This window comes from Coregonus clupeaformis, chromosome 21 (assembly GCF_020615455.1).
Source record: "Coregonus clupeaformis isolate EN_2021a chromosome 21, ASM2061545v1, whole genome shotgun sequence".
NCBI classification, from domain to species: domain Eukaryota; kingdom Metazoa; phylum Chordata; class Actinopteri; order Salmoniformes; family Salmonidae; genus Coregonus; species Coregonus clupeaformis.
The window spans coordinates 16286183-16303804 of NC_059212.1; the positions used below are offsets into that span (position 1 = coordinate 16286183).

At 43.1% G+C, this 17622-nt stretch overlaps 1 protein-coding gene across 5 annotated transcripts; it reads right to left on the reverse strand.

Annotated features, from left to right (window-relative positions):
• Positions 1-5536: 5536 nt before the first annotated feature.
• LOC121535239 (E3 ubiquitin-protein ligase RNF31) lies at positions 5537-17592 on the reverse strand. 5 transcript variants are annotated; one of them, XM_041842108.2, is made up of 23 exons: positions 17295-17592; positions 16759-16960; positions 16385-16531; positions 15999-16154; positions 15856-15912; positions 15512-15680; positions 15276-15333; positions 15002-15141; positions 13102-13271; positions 12701-12934; positions 11961-12296; positions 11490-11675; positions 10958-11164; positions 10658-10831; positions 10328-10426; positions 8629-8718; positions 8386-8500; positions 7650-7762; positions 7275-7385; positions 7038-7086; positions 6855-6951; positions 6553-6718; positions 5537-6466 (listed from the first exon to the last, which is right to left on the reverse strand). In XM_041842108.2, the coding sequence occupies exons 2-23, from the start codon at positions 16957-16959 to the stop codon at positions 6416-6418; spliced, it is 3126 nt and encodes a 1041-aa protein (XP_041698042.2). In that variant the 5' UTR covers position 16960; positions 17295-17592; the 3' UTR covers positions 5537-6415. The 5 variants fall into 5 exon arrangements, with proteins under 5 accessions (XP_041698042.2, XP_041698041.2, XP_041698039.2 ...); XM_041842107.2 differs by having other exon boundaries at positions 15002-15144; XM_041842105.2 differs by having other exon boundaries at positions 15276-15435.
• Between the last annotated feature and the right edge of the window lie 30 nt (positions 17593-17622).

The following is a 17622-nucleotide window of genomic DNA, read 5'->3' on the forward strand; positions in this document are numbered from 1 at the left end:
AGAGCCTGGATATGTAAGACATACACGGATGCAGAATTCAGTGATGAATATTGAAAAAAATATATATCGATCAGCAGGTCTGGTTGAAAACATGCTCATCATTCTGAATTTGAATGAAATGTGATCTGTTTGTCAAGCGAATAATCTTCTTCCTTTGTTATTAATGACAGCCGTAGTTGCTGAGCAACAAACCCCAACATTTCAAACAGATTGAGTGAGGACCTGCGGTGAGACAACATGCCATTGTGACAGTTCGGTGTGAATAGTAAGAGAGCTGCCATGCTAAAAGTGGGACAGTAGCCTTTGCTATCTAGAGCCACTCTCTCTCAGACTGGCATCTATCTGTAAAGATGGTGACACAGGGAGGCTTGTCCACTGAACCAAACAAGGCTTGTCATGAGAAGAGGCTTCGTCTGAAACTTTATCAAACTGGGTTAGACGTCTTGGATTTACAGTGCCTTCAGAAATTATTCATACCCCTTGACTTATTCCACATTGTTATAGCCTGAATTCAAAATTGATTAAGTTGATTTTTTTCTTTCACTCATCTACACACAATACCCCATAATGACAAAGTGAAAACATGTTTTTAGAAATGTTTTCAAATGTATTGAAAATAAAATACATATCTCATTTACATAAGTATTCACATTCCTGAGTCAATTCATGTTAGAATCTTCTTTGGCAGTGATTCCAGCTGTGGGTCTTTTTGGGTAAGTCTCTAAGAGCTTTGCACACCTGGATTGTAAAATATTTGCACATTATTCTTTTTTAAATTCTTCAAGCTGTCAAGTTGGTTATTGATCATTGCTAGACAGCCATTTTCAAGTCTTGCCATAGATGTTCAAGCCAATTTAAGGCCACTCAGGAATATTCAATGTCGCCTTGATAAGCAACTCCAGAGTATATTTGGCGTTGTGTTTTAGGTTATTGTCCTGCTGAAAGATGAATTTGTCTCCCAGTGTCTGTTGGAAAGCAGACTGAACCAGGTTTTCCTCTAGGATTTTGACTGTGTTTAGCTCTATTCTATTAATTTTTATCCCAAAAATCTCCCTAGTCGTTACCGATGACAAGCATACCCATAACATGAAGCAGCCACCACCATGCTTGAAAATATGAATAGTGGTACTCAGTGATGTTTTTGTTAGATTTTCCCCAAACATAACACTTTGTATTCAGGACATGGAGTTCATTTCTTTGCCACATTTTTTGCAGTTTTCCTTTAGCGCCTTATTGCAAACAGGATGCATGTTTTGGAATATTTTCATTCTGTACAGGCTTCCTTCTTTTCACTCTGTCATTTAGGTTATTATTGTGAAATAACTACAATGTTGTTGATCCATCCTCAATTTTCTCTTATCACAGCCATTAAACTCTGTAACTGTTTTAAGGTCACCATTGGCCTCATGGTGAAATCCCTGAGCGGTTTCCTTCCTCTCCGGCAACTGAGTTAGGAAGGACGCCTGTATCTTTGTAGTGATTGGGTGTATATATACACCATCAAAAGTGTAATTAATAACTTCACCATGCTCAAAGGGATATTCAATGTCTGCTTTTTTTTATTTTACACCTATCTACCGATATGTGCCCTTCTTTGTGAGGCAATCGAAAACTTCCCTGGTCTTTGTGGTTGAATCTGTGTTTGAAATTCACTGCTCGACTGAGGGACCTTACAGATAATTGTATGTGTGAGGTACAGAGATGAGGTAGTCATTACACAATCATGTTAAACACTATTAGTGCACACAGAGTGAGTCCATGCAACTTATGACTTGTTAAACACATTTTTACTCCTATTTAGGCTTGCCATAAGAAATGGGTTTCACAACATTTCAGCTTTTCATTTTTAATGAATTTGCAAACATTTCTAAAAACATAATTCCACTTTGACATTATGGGGTATTGTGTGTAGGTCAGTGACACAGAATCTCAATTTAATTCATTTTAAATTCAGGCTGTAACACAACAAAAAGTGGAAAAAGTCAATGGGTGTGAATACTTTCAGAAGGCACTGTACTAGAATAGAAAATGGCAAATGTCAAAACATGAATAAGCTATGGTACAGTTAATGTTGACAAAATAGTCAGTGGAAATGGGTTTGAAATACCCAAACTTTTGGAGTGTAACAAGTCACTAACCAACCAATAAAGGTTCATTTTCATTTGCTTAATTCTTTGATTTCTCCTTTTATTTGTCATTCTGAGCGAGAGAGTGAGGGAGAGAGAAGCAGCAGACAACAACAACAAAATCAAAGACCTGCTGTCACCTGTCAACTCAGCCAATGGGCTGAGTTCAATATTCTAATTATTTCTCTGTCAATCTGTCACTCGTTCCACTGTGTAAATCCCACTGGCAGGGGAACACTGTGCCTGTCTGACCTAGCCCTTCTGAGAGATCTTGTCTGGGTACTGTCTTTCTGGCCCCCGGGTATGAGACCAGCTAACTGGACACAGATGTCAATTCAACGTCTATTCCATGTTGGTTCCACATCATTTCGTTGAAATAACGTGGAAACAACGTTGATTCAGCCAGTGTGTGCTCAGTGGGAGGGTGCTTGTGATCCACAGTCTACTAGGGGGGCTGGCTCGGCTAGAGGAAACAGGAGGGCAACAGAATTAATTAGCTCAGACTTAATTGCCATGACATTTCAAATGAGATGTTTTCATTGGTAAACAACACAAAATGATGCATGTATCGCTGACATTTATGAAAAAGCAGCTACTTACGCGCTGACTTGTGCTAGATTGTGCTGTATAGAAACAGGGCCAAAGTAATAACAACCACAGCATAATATGTTGTCCTCAGAGTAGCCAACAGAGGGCTTTTGGCAATATCTTGGTAATACAGATGTGTCGTTTCACTAATTAGGTGCCTTTTGAGTAGTGTAATTGCACAAACATTTTCCCATCTCAAGGTTAAATAAATAAAATGACTATAGTAAGTGCCTATTAATTGCCAAATAAAGTAACAGGGTTGATGGTAACAGTGTTGACGATTTCATCTTAAATCAGCCAAAAATCCCTTGTGACAGGCGGAATGGAAGCTTGTTGTGTGCATAACAGTTCTAGCCTGTATATCTATAGGTAACAGAGTTGACTTATTATGCTCGACCCGCTCAGTTTTCCACCACAAAACACCAGAAATTGTCCAAAAAGAGTAGAACCAGCTCACCTACATGCTTTTACACTATGATTTGACTATAAAGACATAGGATGCACAGAGGGACATGTTTGCATATTGCATTTTCCATGTGGTCTATATTAAAAGGGCACCTAATTTAATAACAGATTTTTCTAATTCAATATTTGTGCACAATTTCTACTTAAAATATCAAAGGGACGCAAAAGGCACTCATTTCGTAGAAACATTTACATTTGAGTCATTTAGCAGACGCTCTCATCCAGAGCGACTTACAGTTAGTGAGTGCATACATTTTTCATACTTCACCATGAAAACGACCAAGAAAGAAATGCAATAACTCAAGCGCTGCTTCAATTAAATAAAATTCAACAGCAAAAGCTCTGTGTTGACATTGCATGGAGCCCATGAGTGTTCTAATCTAAAGGTCTATTTGGAGAGGGATGCTGACCCCGTCCCCTGCCTTGGCCCTGTCTCTATCCAGCAGGATGATCTGTAGAGGAGTGAGAAAGAGGGAGTGACATGCCTGGGTGGCGGTGCCCAGACCCTCAGGGTAAAACCAGAGTTCAGGCGAAGAGAAGGGAGGAGTCAAGCTGGCCTCGCTGCCTCCCTCAATGCTGTAGATAGGCTATTTCTGTGGACAATCACGCATCAGCCACATCACAACATAGACTACTCCCTCGCTCTCCAGTTTGTACTTGAATCTCTCACTTGAACAAGTTAGCTATCTCTTACAATGGTAAGATTGGCGAGTAAGTACTGATGACACCTAACCTGCTTGATACATTAAATTAAACAACAGTCAATATTTTTGCTTTTAAGTCATTCAGTGTTGACAGTAAAGTACAACAAATATGCATAGTTTATCAATGGTACATAAACCTACTGATTTCATAAGGATGTCCCTTCAGCTGCTCATGGTTTTAACCAATCTAGACATATAGCACTTCGTTTTTACTGTAGCTTCCCCCAATCTTACAACCTGATTGGTAGATTCCATTTCAGCAAGCCTGAGGACAAGACTTGACTGTTAATAGTGATGGTATGAAAATGTAAAATCGCAAACCATTTTGTCAGACTCAGAAAATAACAGAAACAGAAAACTTGTTTTATATGTCAGTCCATGCCAATCAAAAATCCATCCAGTATGAAGCACTTGATAGTCCATTTGACTTGTACTGTAGGCCTATTATGCAGCAAAAAATGATGGCTTCTAACGCTATCACAACCTGCATCAGTGTGATCAATAGTGTTGTGGTAAACAAACATAACCTACCACTACGTGTATTCAATGGTCTCAAGCGCTTAATGTTTACAATTTCCCCCCCTTGATGATATTGGTGTTTTTCAAGTTCACTTGTCATCCTTCAGTTTTTGCCCCTTGACACACTGAATGTTCTCATTTTAATTTATCTGATGGAGCCAATTTAGTTTGACACAGCTGGCTGATAAACATTCCACAGATAGCAGCCCTGCAAAGCAAATGTATCTGGCTGTGGATAATGAAGGTCAAACAAGTGTTGTGGTGCATGTTAAAAAGCTGTTCCCTTCCTCACCATCAACCGAGATGCCAACCCCAGTCAAACTGCCCCAGAGGTCAATTCCAGAGTAGATAGAGCAATGCAAAAATGTATCTAGCTTGGCTGAGCTTGAAATAAACATTCTATGTCATGACAACAATTCTGGCTTAGGTTAACCTAAATACCACGACCTGAGGGTGTGTGTTATATGTCAGGAAAACGTGTTGCCGTATAGTGTGTTTCATTTCATCAGGAACACCCGTATCTTCAGGGCACTCACTGGATGGTTGGCCTAAGCAGGGGGTACAAATACGAGTTTTGTCTTTTGGCAGTGTGCCTTGCTCTGTTCCAACACCTTCCCTGTGGCATGGGGACACCATCACAGCAGTACCCATAAACCTGCCGGCTCTCCCTGCCCCCTCCCCACTCGTCTCTGACCCTGTACCCATATCTATCTCAGAGAAGGGCTGCTTTGCTTCCCAAAACATCCCAGAGACAAGAGAGTTAATCTGTCACAAGACATTAGCAGCCATGTCAGCAGCTGACAGATCTGACTTAGTATGGGAGGAGTGAAAACAGCAATACATGTATGATTATTTATATTTGAGCTGTCAACAAATAGGCTTACTCAAGCTCAGATGTTTTGAAATACTCTGACCATAAAATGTCAAGGCTGCTCCTTTTTTAATAAACATGCTTTTATGCAAACAATATAGTGAGAACATTTAAGTCAATCAATAAGCGCATTGAAACCTGGTGTAGAATAAATGCAATTTCAAAGGTCTGAGTTACACTGTAAAGTTCTTGCTCTGTGTGTTTTTTATAGTCTGAACAGTGAACAACGGTGGCTGCTAATCATTAAGCTTGGGGCTGCAACACACAGTGGGCCACATCCTTTATTATCCCACATTAGTCATAGCCAATTAACACAAAGAGATATTCAGTCATAATAAACAGCAATTAAGGGAAAACAATTAATATCTCAAGTAAAATCTGAAGTTTATTGTTAATGATTGTGTATGATTCATTTACTGTAGAAATACTTCACAATGATACTTGGAGGGGAAACAATCTCCAGTTTCGAAATGTCCCGCCTTGAAGCGGAATCCTATCTCCAGGGGCTGTGCTGATCTAATCCCCCCCAACATTCCAGTAACTATGTCAACCCTGCAGTTACTCTGAGGACACAACTACCTCCCTTACAGCAAGCATACCAGGAACATTTAGGATAAAGAGCATGACTGAGAACCAAGGTGGATGATTGACCTTTTGATTGGGTTATTGCAGGGCTCTTCAACCCCGTTCCTGGAGAGCTACCCTCCTGTAGGTTTTAGCTAATTATTAGAATCAGGTGTGCTAGACTAGGGTTGGTGTGAAAACCTACTGGTTTATTGACTGTTTAAAGTCTTTTTCGTCAGTCAAAAGGATACAGTTAAGAGCATGCACCTACAGACTGTGTGCAATGAAGTGATGCCTAAATAGAAGCTGGAACCCTGTTATCACAGTCTTGAAATGTTATGCGCCCACCCACAGAGCCACACACCCACTCTCATACTTCTCTGTTTTAAATTAATGTGCAACTGAGCATTTAGCCCAAATATAGATTCATAAATAACTGTAGCACATCAATGGGGATATAAGCATAGCTTTCTGCTGTGTGGTGTAAGTCACATTGACGCAAACACATTTGATGGCCTTTTGAGTCAAAATCCCAACACCCAATACTAAAAACACTTAAACGAACAAACAAGCAGTTTTCATTTCTTCCGTGGAACCTTGTCTCCAAGTGGTACTTCATCAATAAGTTTCTGAAATAAGATTAGAAATGATAAACCATGTGACTAAATATTTGGAAAAAGCCACAAATCCCTCCACAAGGACCATCAAAGCTTACCTCCAGTATTCGAGTATAGTACGTCATGTCGTCCTCCATCTCCCCCCGGGCGTCATCCACTTGGTATCTCCGACAGGCCAGAACCAGCTCGTTGGCATTGAAGAGAGGGGCCGGGTCGATGGAATGGCCGTTGATGAGGCTCACCAAGTACTCTCTGTAGTGTTTCCTGGAATAGATTAGGCAAAAACCAGTTAGTTACACCTATGCATGTTTTCATGTTTATCATGGGAGCACTCTGTTGTTCTCTAAAGCGCCTTTGAGTCCTTGAAAAACGCTGGTGGTGGCAGTGAGAGGTGACATACTCGCAGAGTCCTGCATGGCCAGGCTGAGTTTGAGCCCCACAGGCCGAGTCCATCTGCTGCCCACCCTCATCCTTCTGCTCTATCACTCCGCACAGCCCTGAGAGAGAGAGAGAAAATAATATCTTAGTATTTCTCCGTTTTCAGTTTTTCTAAGTAAAAAGGAAAGAACAGATAGAATCTTACCTGCTTGAGTTCCTGGAGGGGTGTCAGTATTGAACTCAACACTCTTGTTCTGCAAACAGACAATAACAATAAACAATCATTTAATGCGATCCAGCTACAGATATTCGTACAATAAAATCAGTTATAACTGTGAATGTGAGTCAGGGTGCTATAACGTGGTTATGGTGATTGTAATGGTGTGTGAGCATCCGTGTGTGTGTGTGTGTGTGTGTGTGTGTGTGTGGTGTGCGTCTCTACCTGCAGCAGGGCTTGCAGTCTGCCAGGCTCCCAGTCCCTCAGGTAGAACAGACAGTCTCGAGGGTGATGGGCATGCAGGCCTGTCACACTACAATGGATCACTGCACAAGTCTACAGAAGAGGGAGGGAGAGAGGAGAGGGAAAAAAGGAAGGAGAGACAGAGAGAGAAAGAGTGAGTGAGACCGAGAAAAGAAAGAGAGAAATGGTGGGAGAGGAGGAGAGGGAGAGAGTGGCAGAGAGAAGGAAAAACAAACACCTACATTAAAGCGACATTCAAGCCAATTCCCATAAGAAAAACCTTGCCAGGAACTAGCACAATCGATGACGTACAAATGAACAACACAAACACACCAAGCCATTTAAGAAGGGACTTACAGTGTGGAAGGGGTTGTTGCATCCGCTGCAGAACTGGTACCTGCACTGGGAGCAGCTGAAGTGCATACAGCCTCCTTTGGACAGGGCATACTGGAACCTGCAGTTTGGACATGCTGAGGGAAAGAGTAAGTACATTCAGGGAAATGAATCCCGGGTATTGGGAGAGTACACATGAGAATGCATCAGGGAAAGAAGCTAAACAAGTTTTAATAATTTCCACAAATGAAGGTCATGGAAGAGACTGTAAATACTTAATGTAAAGGGTCTAACTTGCTCTGACTTGGTAAAACAGGGTCTAAAGGAAAATACACACCATAATGAAATTGGGACGTGTGCAGTAGAACACCTGCTGAGTGTCGATGAACGGTGGCAATTCAACATGAATTGTCGAGAAATGAACAGAAAATGACGGACAATGTTCTGTGCGGTCAGAGGCGATAGGAGGACCACCTGCTGCTTTTAACTGTTCATCGGCACAGTCCGGTTTGTCCTTATTCTTCTGGCTTAGTTCATGCAGAAGGCCTACAGTACCTCTTTGGGAGTGCTGTTCATGATGCTAATGAACTGTGCTGGTTTGGAAGAGGTACTATGAGTAAGACCAATTTGATCTCTCTCAGCCCAACACCTAGTAAAGTGTCTGGCCGTTCACACCTCTGCAAGTACCTGTCTTTCCTGGTTAAACGCTACAGTAGCTCTCAATGGAGGAGGTGTTTAAGAAGGTGTGTGTGTGACTCACTGATGCCGTTGTCACGCAGGTATCCGGCCAGGCCTTGCCTCTGGTACTCTGGGTCATTCTGTCTCTTCCAGGACTGGTACCGTTCACACGACACACCACCGTGCTGAGACTCCCACTAGAGAACACACGGCGACAGAGACAAGAGAGGACAATAGACAGATTAGGCTCCAGCTTCACTCCAAACCCAAATGCTCTTCTGTCACCCTCTCTCACACATGAACAGAGTGGATGTTTGTTACTTACAGGTTTCTTGCATTGTGCACAGAAGCTGTTCCTGCACTGGAAACAGGTGACCTTCAGTTGGTCTCCATCATAGATGAACCCATAGGAGCACTGACAGTAGGAAGGGGAGGGGAGGAATAGTTCATGAACTGTTTTAGATTATACAGTGCATTCGGAAAGTACCCTTCACTTTTTCCACATTTTGTTACGTTACAGCCTTATTCTAAAATGTATTTAATAAAAAAATATCCTCATCAATCTACACACAACACCACATAATGACAAAGCAAAAACAGGTTTTGGCAAATTTATTAAAAATAAAAACAGAAATACCTTACTTACGTAAATATTCAGACCCTTTGCTATCAGAATCGAAATTGAGCTCAGGTGCATCCTGTTTCCATTGATCATCCTTGAGATGTTTCTACAACTTGATTGGAGTCCACCTGTGGTAAATTCAATTGATTGGACATGATTTGGAAAGGCACATACCTGTCTATATAAGGTCCCACAGTTGACAGTGCATGTCAGAGCAAAAACCAAGCCATGAGGTCGAAGGAATTGTACGTAGAGCTCCGAGACAGGATTGTGTCGAAGCACAGATCTGGGGAAGGGTACCAAAAAATTACTGCAGCATTGGAGGTCTCCAACAACACAGGTTCACGTTCCAACAGGTCACCGACCCTAAGCACACAGCCAAGACAACGCAGGAGTGGCTTCGGGACAAGTCTCTGAGTGTCTTCGAGTGGCCCAGCCAGAGCCCGGACTTGAACCCGATCGAACATCTCTGGAGAGACCTGAAAATAGCTGTGCAGTGACGCTCCCCATCCAACCTGAGAGAGCTTGAGAGGATCTGCAGAGAAGAATGGGAGGAACTCCCCAAATACAGGTGTGCCAAGCTTGTAGCGTCATACCCAAGAAGACTTGAGGCTGTAATCGCTGCCAAAAGGTGCTTCAAGAAAGTACTGAGTAATGTAAATGTAATATTTCCGTTTTTTATTTATAAAAAAATTTGCAAACGTTTATAAAAATGGTTTTTGCTTTGTCATTGTGGGGTATTGTGTAGATTGATGAGGGGAAAAACAATTTAATCCATTTTACAATAAGGCTGTAACGTAACAAAATGTGGAAAAAGTGAAGGGGTCTGAATACTTTCCGAATGCACTGTATACTGCCATTTCTTAGCTAGTGAAGTGTGATTACTGTGATTTTTTTATGACAGCTTCAAATGGGGATTATCAAATTATGTCTGGAAACAAACATATTATAACATACAGTGGGGAGAACAAGTATTTGATACACTGCCGATTTTGCAGGTTTTCCTACTTACAAAGCATGTAGAGGTCTGTAATTTTTATCATAGGTACACTTCAACTGTGAGAGACGGAATCTAAAACAAAAATCCAGAAAATCACATTGTATGATTTTTAAGTAATTAATTTGCATTTTATTGCATGACATAAGTATTTGATCACCTACCAACCAGTAAGAATTCCAGCTCTCACAGACCTGTTAGTTTATCTTTAAGAAGCCCTGCTGTTCTCCACTCATTACCTGTATTAACTGCAAAAAAAAAATTACAGACCTCTACATGCTTTGTAAGTAGGAAAACCTGCAAAATCGGCAGTGTATCAAATACTTGTTCTCCCCACTGTATGTGTACACATAGGAAATATAAACTACAAAACCCGCTCAAGGATATTATGTGATTAGAACTCACATGACTACACCAGAGGAACTTGGGGTCCTTGATGAGGGCTTGTTCAGTCAATTTCTTATGAAACAGTTCATACACCTCCGGCTCCAGACACTCCCGCAGCTGCACGCACAGGAAAATATGATTACAGGTGTTACCATCATACACAATATCACACACACAGAGAAAACCAATCTATGGTCTCGTGAGACTACTCTGACACCACCACCAACACCTGCTTTTTGAAGGGAGAGAAGCCTCTGGAATAGTGTCTTTTCTCTCCGTTTCTTCTCTCTTCAAAGAGAGAATCTGAGGGAGATTTTGTGTGAGGTTGTTCTCTGTGTGATGTACTACCTGGATGTCCAGGGTGGAGAAGTAGCTGTTGAGGTGTTCGGGGTCGTTGATGTCAGGCTCCCAGCAGACGGGACACACCATGTCTCTGATGTGCTTGTCTCTCACTGCGATAGTGAAGTGCTGCTGGAAACAGCCACAGCACACCGAGCACTGACAGGAGGTCAGAGACTGCATCTGAAACAGGGAAGGAGAGAGAAGAGAGAAAGGAGTAGGAGAGTTGGGGGTTAGATACGGCAAAATCAAAGATAAGCTTGTGCTGTGACATGCACACAGACGCACACACACTTGACTTGAGAGTACCTTGCTGTGGGGAAAGTCTGACAGGCAGATGGGGCACTCTTTGGCTAGCACCCGGCGGATGAAGTCTCGGTCATGTGACTCGCGTACGGCCTGTACCACGTCGTCCAGGGAGTAGGGGGCGGTGCGCTCCTGGAGCAGGGACAGGGCCAGTTCACAGCGGCCCCAGCTGGGTAGGTCATAGACCGCCAGCAGCCTCCGGCACACATGCTGGCCCCAGGGGGAAGAGGGAGGGAGTGGAGGGGGGTTAGAGTGAGAGGAGAGAGAGATCAGACCAGTTTAGTGGACAAACTGATACAGAGGAATGAGGAAAGGAGAGATATGCCACACACAAAAGTAACGCTTATCCCTGCAAAACATCAATGTACATGAGACATCAAGCAATTGTCAGATGATTGAAGTACATGTGTGATCTGTGGACCTTACTAATGGTGGTAGTTGTAAGCACATTATCATCAATATAGCTATTCTATGTTCAGCTAAATGTATGGGCAGAATAAAGCACATAATACAGTTCAGAGCCCCAGTGTCCCACCTGTTTGTCGGGGTGGTTGATGTCGATAGGTGGCTCGGGTTGGTCGCTCCACATGCGTTGGTGGAAGGGCTCCATGAGGGGTCGCTGCAGCAGAGACAGAGCCCCCCGCACCTCTCCCTCGCTCTGCCTCAGAACCTCCTGACACCGCGCCTCGTCAGTGAACCCCAGAGAACACAGCTCCTTTACCTGCATATGAGAGACCAAACCCTTCTTTGAGTGTTCAAAGGCTAATCTCCTACATATAGGACCAATTTCCCAGACCAAGATTAAGCCTAATTCGGGACTCAAAATATAATAATAATATAATAGAGAATCATAATAGAGAATCTTAATTGAAAGTGTGTTTTATCAAGACTTAATCTAGGTCTGGGAAACCGGCACATAGCTGTCACCAAAGGGGACAAAAGTGACTGTACAACTGACCTTAGATCAGTTCTTAGTGGGCAATGGACTTTCTGACCTGTCTCTCACCTTAGCGTGTCTGTCTCTGAGAGCCTGTCTCGCTGCTCTCTCAGTGTCTCCCCCTGCAGACAGCCAGGCCAGCTTGGCCTCAGCCCTGGACAGGGTCACTCCCCCCCCTCTGGGCTGCTCCTCCTCCACACCTGTATCCTCTGCAGTACCACTACCATTCTGGTTCTGTCCTGCCTTCAGGAGTGCTGCTCGAGACGAAGTGGCCGTGGCACAGATCTGATCGAGCAGGTGAGGTAGCTCCGCTTTGAGCCAATCACAGGGGAGGATGTTTCCATATCCAGAGACGCGCATGCCTGTGTACACCTCCTCTGGACTCACTCCTTTCTTCTCTCCATCCTGACAGAGAGAGAGAGAGAGAGAGAGAGAGAGAGAGAGACAGGGAGAAAGAGGGAGGTGGAAAGACAGAGGGGAAGATAGAGAAAGAGTTAACAGAGACAGGAAAAGAGAGAGAAATAAAGAAAACAATCTGTCATACATATTCACTAGGCCTCAGCTGCTGCTACTCACCACACTGTATGAATAAGTAAGAGGATGCTAGCTTATTTTCACACATCGTTTGTTTTCTGAAATCTGTAGACTGTTGTTTTAATAGTACTGCAACCAAATTGCCCAGCAATGGTACAAATAAAGACTTTTCTGAATCAAAATCTAAAAATTTGCTAATAGCTTGTAATATTACAAGTAGTGGGGTAATGTGATTACACACCATATTATAGATAAAACAGAAATCCTTCACTCACTCTAATAAGCTGGATAAGCTTTAGGCCCTCCTCCCTAATCCGTTTCTGTCTCCTCAAATCAGGGTCCTCCATGGGCGGGTCTTTGGGTTTGACGGACAGCACAGGGACCCTTCTGACCTGGGACGGAGGGTGGAGCTTGACTCGCATTTTGGCGGGCTCGGGGCGGGGGAGGTCACACATCTCACACACTGACGCTGGAGTGTAATTGACGTAAGTACAGAACTGACACACCCACTGCAAAAAAAACAATAGAGGATAGGAAAAGAAGAGATCATTGGCATGAGCTTAGAGACTCAGAGGAATAGAGGAACAACATCAACTGTAATACATGGTGATAAAGGCACAATCTGAAACTTTCATTTCAACTCAAATGTGCTGCTTCTGCATTGACTTTAGTTTACCTGGCTGTCTGGGTCTCCTGGCATACCCAGTACTGGAGCAGAAGGCCGGTTGGGTGTAGGGGGGCGTGTGGGGGTTGCAGGAGGCTTGGTGGCCAGGCGGGGGCGCTCACACACCTCACACAGGATACTACTGCCTGCATTCACCACTGTACAGCTTTTACACTGCCACTCTGATGACATACAGTACCAGTCAAAGGTTTGGGCACACCTACTCATTTTCTTTATTTTTACTATTTTCTACATTGTATAATAATAGTGAAGAAATCAAAACTATGAAATAACACATATGGAATCATGTGGTAACCAAAAAAGTGTTAAACAAATCAAAACATATTTGATATTTGAGATTCTTCAAAGTAGCCACCCTTTGCCTTGATGACAGCTTTGCACACTCTTGGCATTCTCTCAACCAGCTTCAGGAGATAGTCACCTGGAATGGATTTCAATTAACAGGTGTGCCTTGTTAAAAGTTAATTTGTGGAATTTGAGCCAGTCAGTTGTGTTTGTGACAAGGTAGGGGTGGTATACAGAAGATAGCCCTATTTGGTAAAAGACCAAGTCCATATTATGGCAAGAACAGCTCAAATAAGCAAAGAGAAACGACAGTCCATCATTACTTTAAGACATGAAGGTCAGTCAATCCGGAAAATTTCTAAAACTTTGAAAGTTTCTTCAAGTGCAGTCGCAAAAAACGTTAAGCGCTATGATGAAACTGGCTCTCATGAGGACCGCCACAGGAATGTAAGACCCAGAGTTACCTCTGCTGCAGAGCATAAGTTCATTAGAGTTAACTGCACCTCAGATAGCAGCCCAAATAAATGCGTCACAGAGTTCAAGTAACAGACACATCTCAACATCAATTGTTCAGAGGGGACTGTGTGAGTCAGGCCTTCATGGTCGAATTGCTGCAAAGAAACCACAACTAAAGGACACCAATAAGAAGAGGAGACTTGCTTGGGCCAAGAAACACGAGCAATGGACATTAGACCAGTGGAAATGTGTCCTTTGGTCTGATGAGTCCAAACCGCTGTGTCTTTGTGAGACGCAGAGTAGGTGAATGGATGATCTCCGCATGTGTAGTTCCCACCGTAAAGCATGGAGGAGGAGGTGTGATGGTGTGGGGATGCTTTGCTGGTGACATTGTCTGTGATTTATTTAGAATTCAAGGCACACTTATCCAGCATGGCTACCACAGCATTCTGCAGCGATACGCCATCCCATCTGGTTTGCGCTTAGTGGGACTATCATTTGTTTTTCAACAGGACAAAGACCCAACACACCTCCAGGCTGTGTAAGGGCTATTTGACCAAGAAGGATAGTGATGGAGTGCTGCATCAGATGACCTGGCCTCCACAATCACCCAACCTTAACCCAATTGAGATGGTTTAGGATGAGTTGGACCACAGAGTGAAGGAAAAGTAGCCAACAAGTGCTCAGCATATGTGGGAACTCCTTAAAGACTGTTGGAAAAGCATTCCTCATGAAGCTGGTTGAGAGAATGCCAAGAGTGTGCAAAGCTGTCATCAAGGCAAAGGGTGGCTACTTTGAAGAATCAATAAAATATATTTTGATTTGTTTAACACTTTTTTGGTTACTACATGATTCCATTATTCACTATTATTCTACAATTTAGAAAATAACCCTTGAATGAGTAGGTGTTCTAAAACTTTTGACTGGTACTGTACATAGTGAAAATACACTCAACACAGGGCTATGGAAGAGGTGAATATTAACTCAACAACAGCTTATATATATCAAGAGTGTCTTTCCATTTTCAGACAATAAACAAGTATACCAAGTAAACAAAGAAATACAGAGGAGTGAGACTGATGGACTGCAAAAAAGGCAAACCACCACTATTAAAACAAACATTGTTGGTTGGGTGTGTGTGTATACTGACCAGTGATGGTGGAGGGCTGTGGGAACTCATCCTTAGCAGAACCAGAGGAGGCCAGGCGTGGTCTCTCACACGTTTCACACAGTATGTCCTGGTTGGAGTTGACCCTGTTGCAATAGGTACAGTGCCATGACGGGAGGGAGCTGCTGGGAGAGAGAGAGAGGAAGTGAATCTAGTGCCCAACACACAGGGAGTTGCATTTCAGCAATAATCACCACCTTTGAAAATGTATAGATTCTCTCCCTTTACTGTCAGTTTCTATTTTGTCATGTCTTACCTGTGGTTCTTTCGCATTTTAGAGGATGTCACGACAGTCCTGTGGTGATTGGCTCGTTCTGCAGAAAAGTGGTACAGTCTATCACATTCCGTACACAGCCATTGGACACAAGAGTTACAGTGGGCAGCCACTGGAAATATAGCACAGATAGTGCAGTTGTCTGCAAAGGGGAAGAGAAACAAGGAAAGTTGAAATGCAAGTTTCAGATGTAAGAAATACACACACACACACCTAACCTGTGTGTCTGGTAGAGATGGAGGTGGAAGTTGAGGCGTTAGCGGTCCGTACTGGAAGAAAGGCACTAGTGGAAGACTGAGACAGGGAGGCCAGAGACATGTATAGGGGCTGGCTCTCTCTCAGGCTGGAGGGAATAGCTACCGCATCAGAAATGGGTCCGAAGTCATCCTGGAATCATAATTGAGAATTCCGTCATCTGATGGTGGTGGGCACTACCAGGCACAAAACCACACAAATATAAAAACTGCCTGAAGTAGAGAAAGGCAATTAGGGTGAACAACAACAAAAACACATGGAGAAGGCAGAGAGGAAGAGGACAGGTTATGGGAGAAAGGAAAAATACCTTTTGGTTCAGTGATGGGATAATTCTCTCAAAGAACTCTGGGTGGGGGTGAGCCTCCTGTGAAAACATCAACAACGACTCAGTAGTACAACTGATTTTAGAAACCTCTGAAATATTTCAGAATACCTGCCATTGGTCCAGACCTTGATGAGCATGTCCAGTTCCATGCGTAGACTCATGACCTCCAAGGTGACCGCTGCGACCTTCTCAATGTCAGGCTCCACGACCTCATCAGGGAAACTCAGGCCGTCTGGCTGCTGATTGGAGTAACCATAGAGACCGAGCACTGCCCTTCCTCCCTGGGGTAGAACAGAGGAGAGGAAAGGAGATAGAGGGTTTTATGCAATACTGTTGGCATAACGTTAGTGTTGTGGTGTGTCCACAATTAACTTGATCAACAAGGTAGTACGCTATAGACTCATATTGAACTAGGCCTATATCAACATAATGCCAATAATTTTATAGTGACAAGACAGTAGACTACATATAATCACCCAGAATCTCACCTGCCTGTATTGAAGAGCCTCACCTGAATTGCATCTACTGTTGCTCTGAAGACAGGGTTGTTGTGCTTGACAGTGCGCCAGTACTTGGGCCTACTGGAGCTGGTGAGGTTACAGCCATACTTCTCCAGAATGTTCAGTGCTGTGGACAATCTCTGCAGAGAACCTATGGTCTGGCAGGAGAGAGGACAAAGACAAAAAGGGTTGATACAGAAAGGTTGAGAAAAGAATAGACAGTGAACAGAAATATGAGCACAATGCATAGAGAGAGAGAGAGAGAGAGAGAGAGAGAGAGAGGAAAAAGGAGTTCTGTATTCCAAGATGCAGACTAAGTGAAGGTGATTATGTGATTGTGATATGGACATTGTTTACTGTTTCAAGCACACGCAAACTAACTCACTTCTTGCCTGTTGTTATTGACGCCGTTTTCAATTATCATGGTCTCAGCAGCAATGTAGCAGTATTTGACTGACGGTGGTAAGGGTATGTTGGCCATGGCTGATATTCCTGCACGGACCTCCAGCACTGAGCCAGTGGAATACAGACAGGCTTCCGCATGGCATCGTATGTCCTCTAGCTGGTCTGAAAGGGTACTAGCCATCCTGGAAAAGAGACATCAGTCATCATCATCATCATCATCATACAGATCAGATAGCAAATCATTGAGGGCACTGCCACACCACAGGCATTGATGAGCAGGGGCAAGATGCTTGCCTTGCTGACATCCATTCATAAGAGGTTACCTGTAAGTCCTGACAGTGTGTGGCTGTTCAATCACAAGGCTGTCATATCAAGGGACACACACAGCCACCAGATACTTTTACTGCATCTGCAGTACTCTATATTTCCAACAACACAATTACTAGTTAACTAAAAGTTGAAGTGGAAATTATCTCTACCTATGTTGAAATACTGTCATATAAGCTATCTGCTTACCCAGTGTTTTCGTTCAACTGTCTGCAGCGACAGCCTTTGAATCACGATGAGATGGCAATTAATTCAAAAGCAGGTGTTTTCAAAACACCATGTCACGCACCTCAATACAGATTTGTCCGATAAAAACATGTATTTTTTTATTTTTTATATCAATTTAAATTCTAAAACAAGTAGTAAAATCTAGCTACAGTACTAGCTATGAACGTAAACAACCGCGTGAGAAAAATGCCGTATTCTGCTTTGCGCAAAGAAACGAACCCCGATTCATCGCCATTGTGTGTCAAAACCTCATTCTCAAACAGAGATCATGGGAGCCAATATGGCTTGG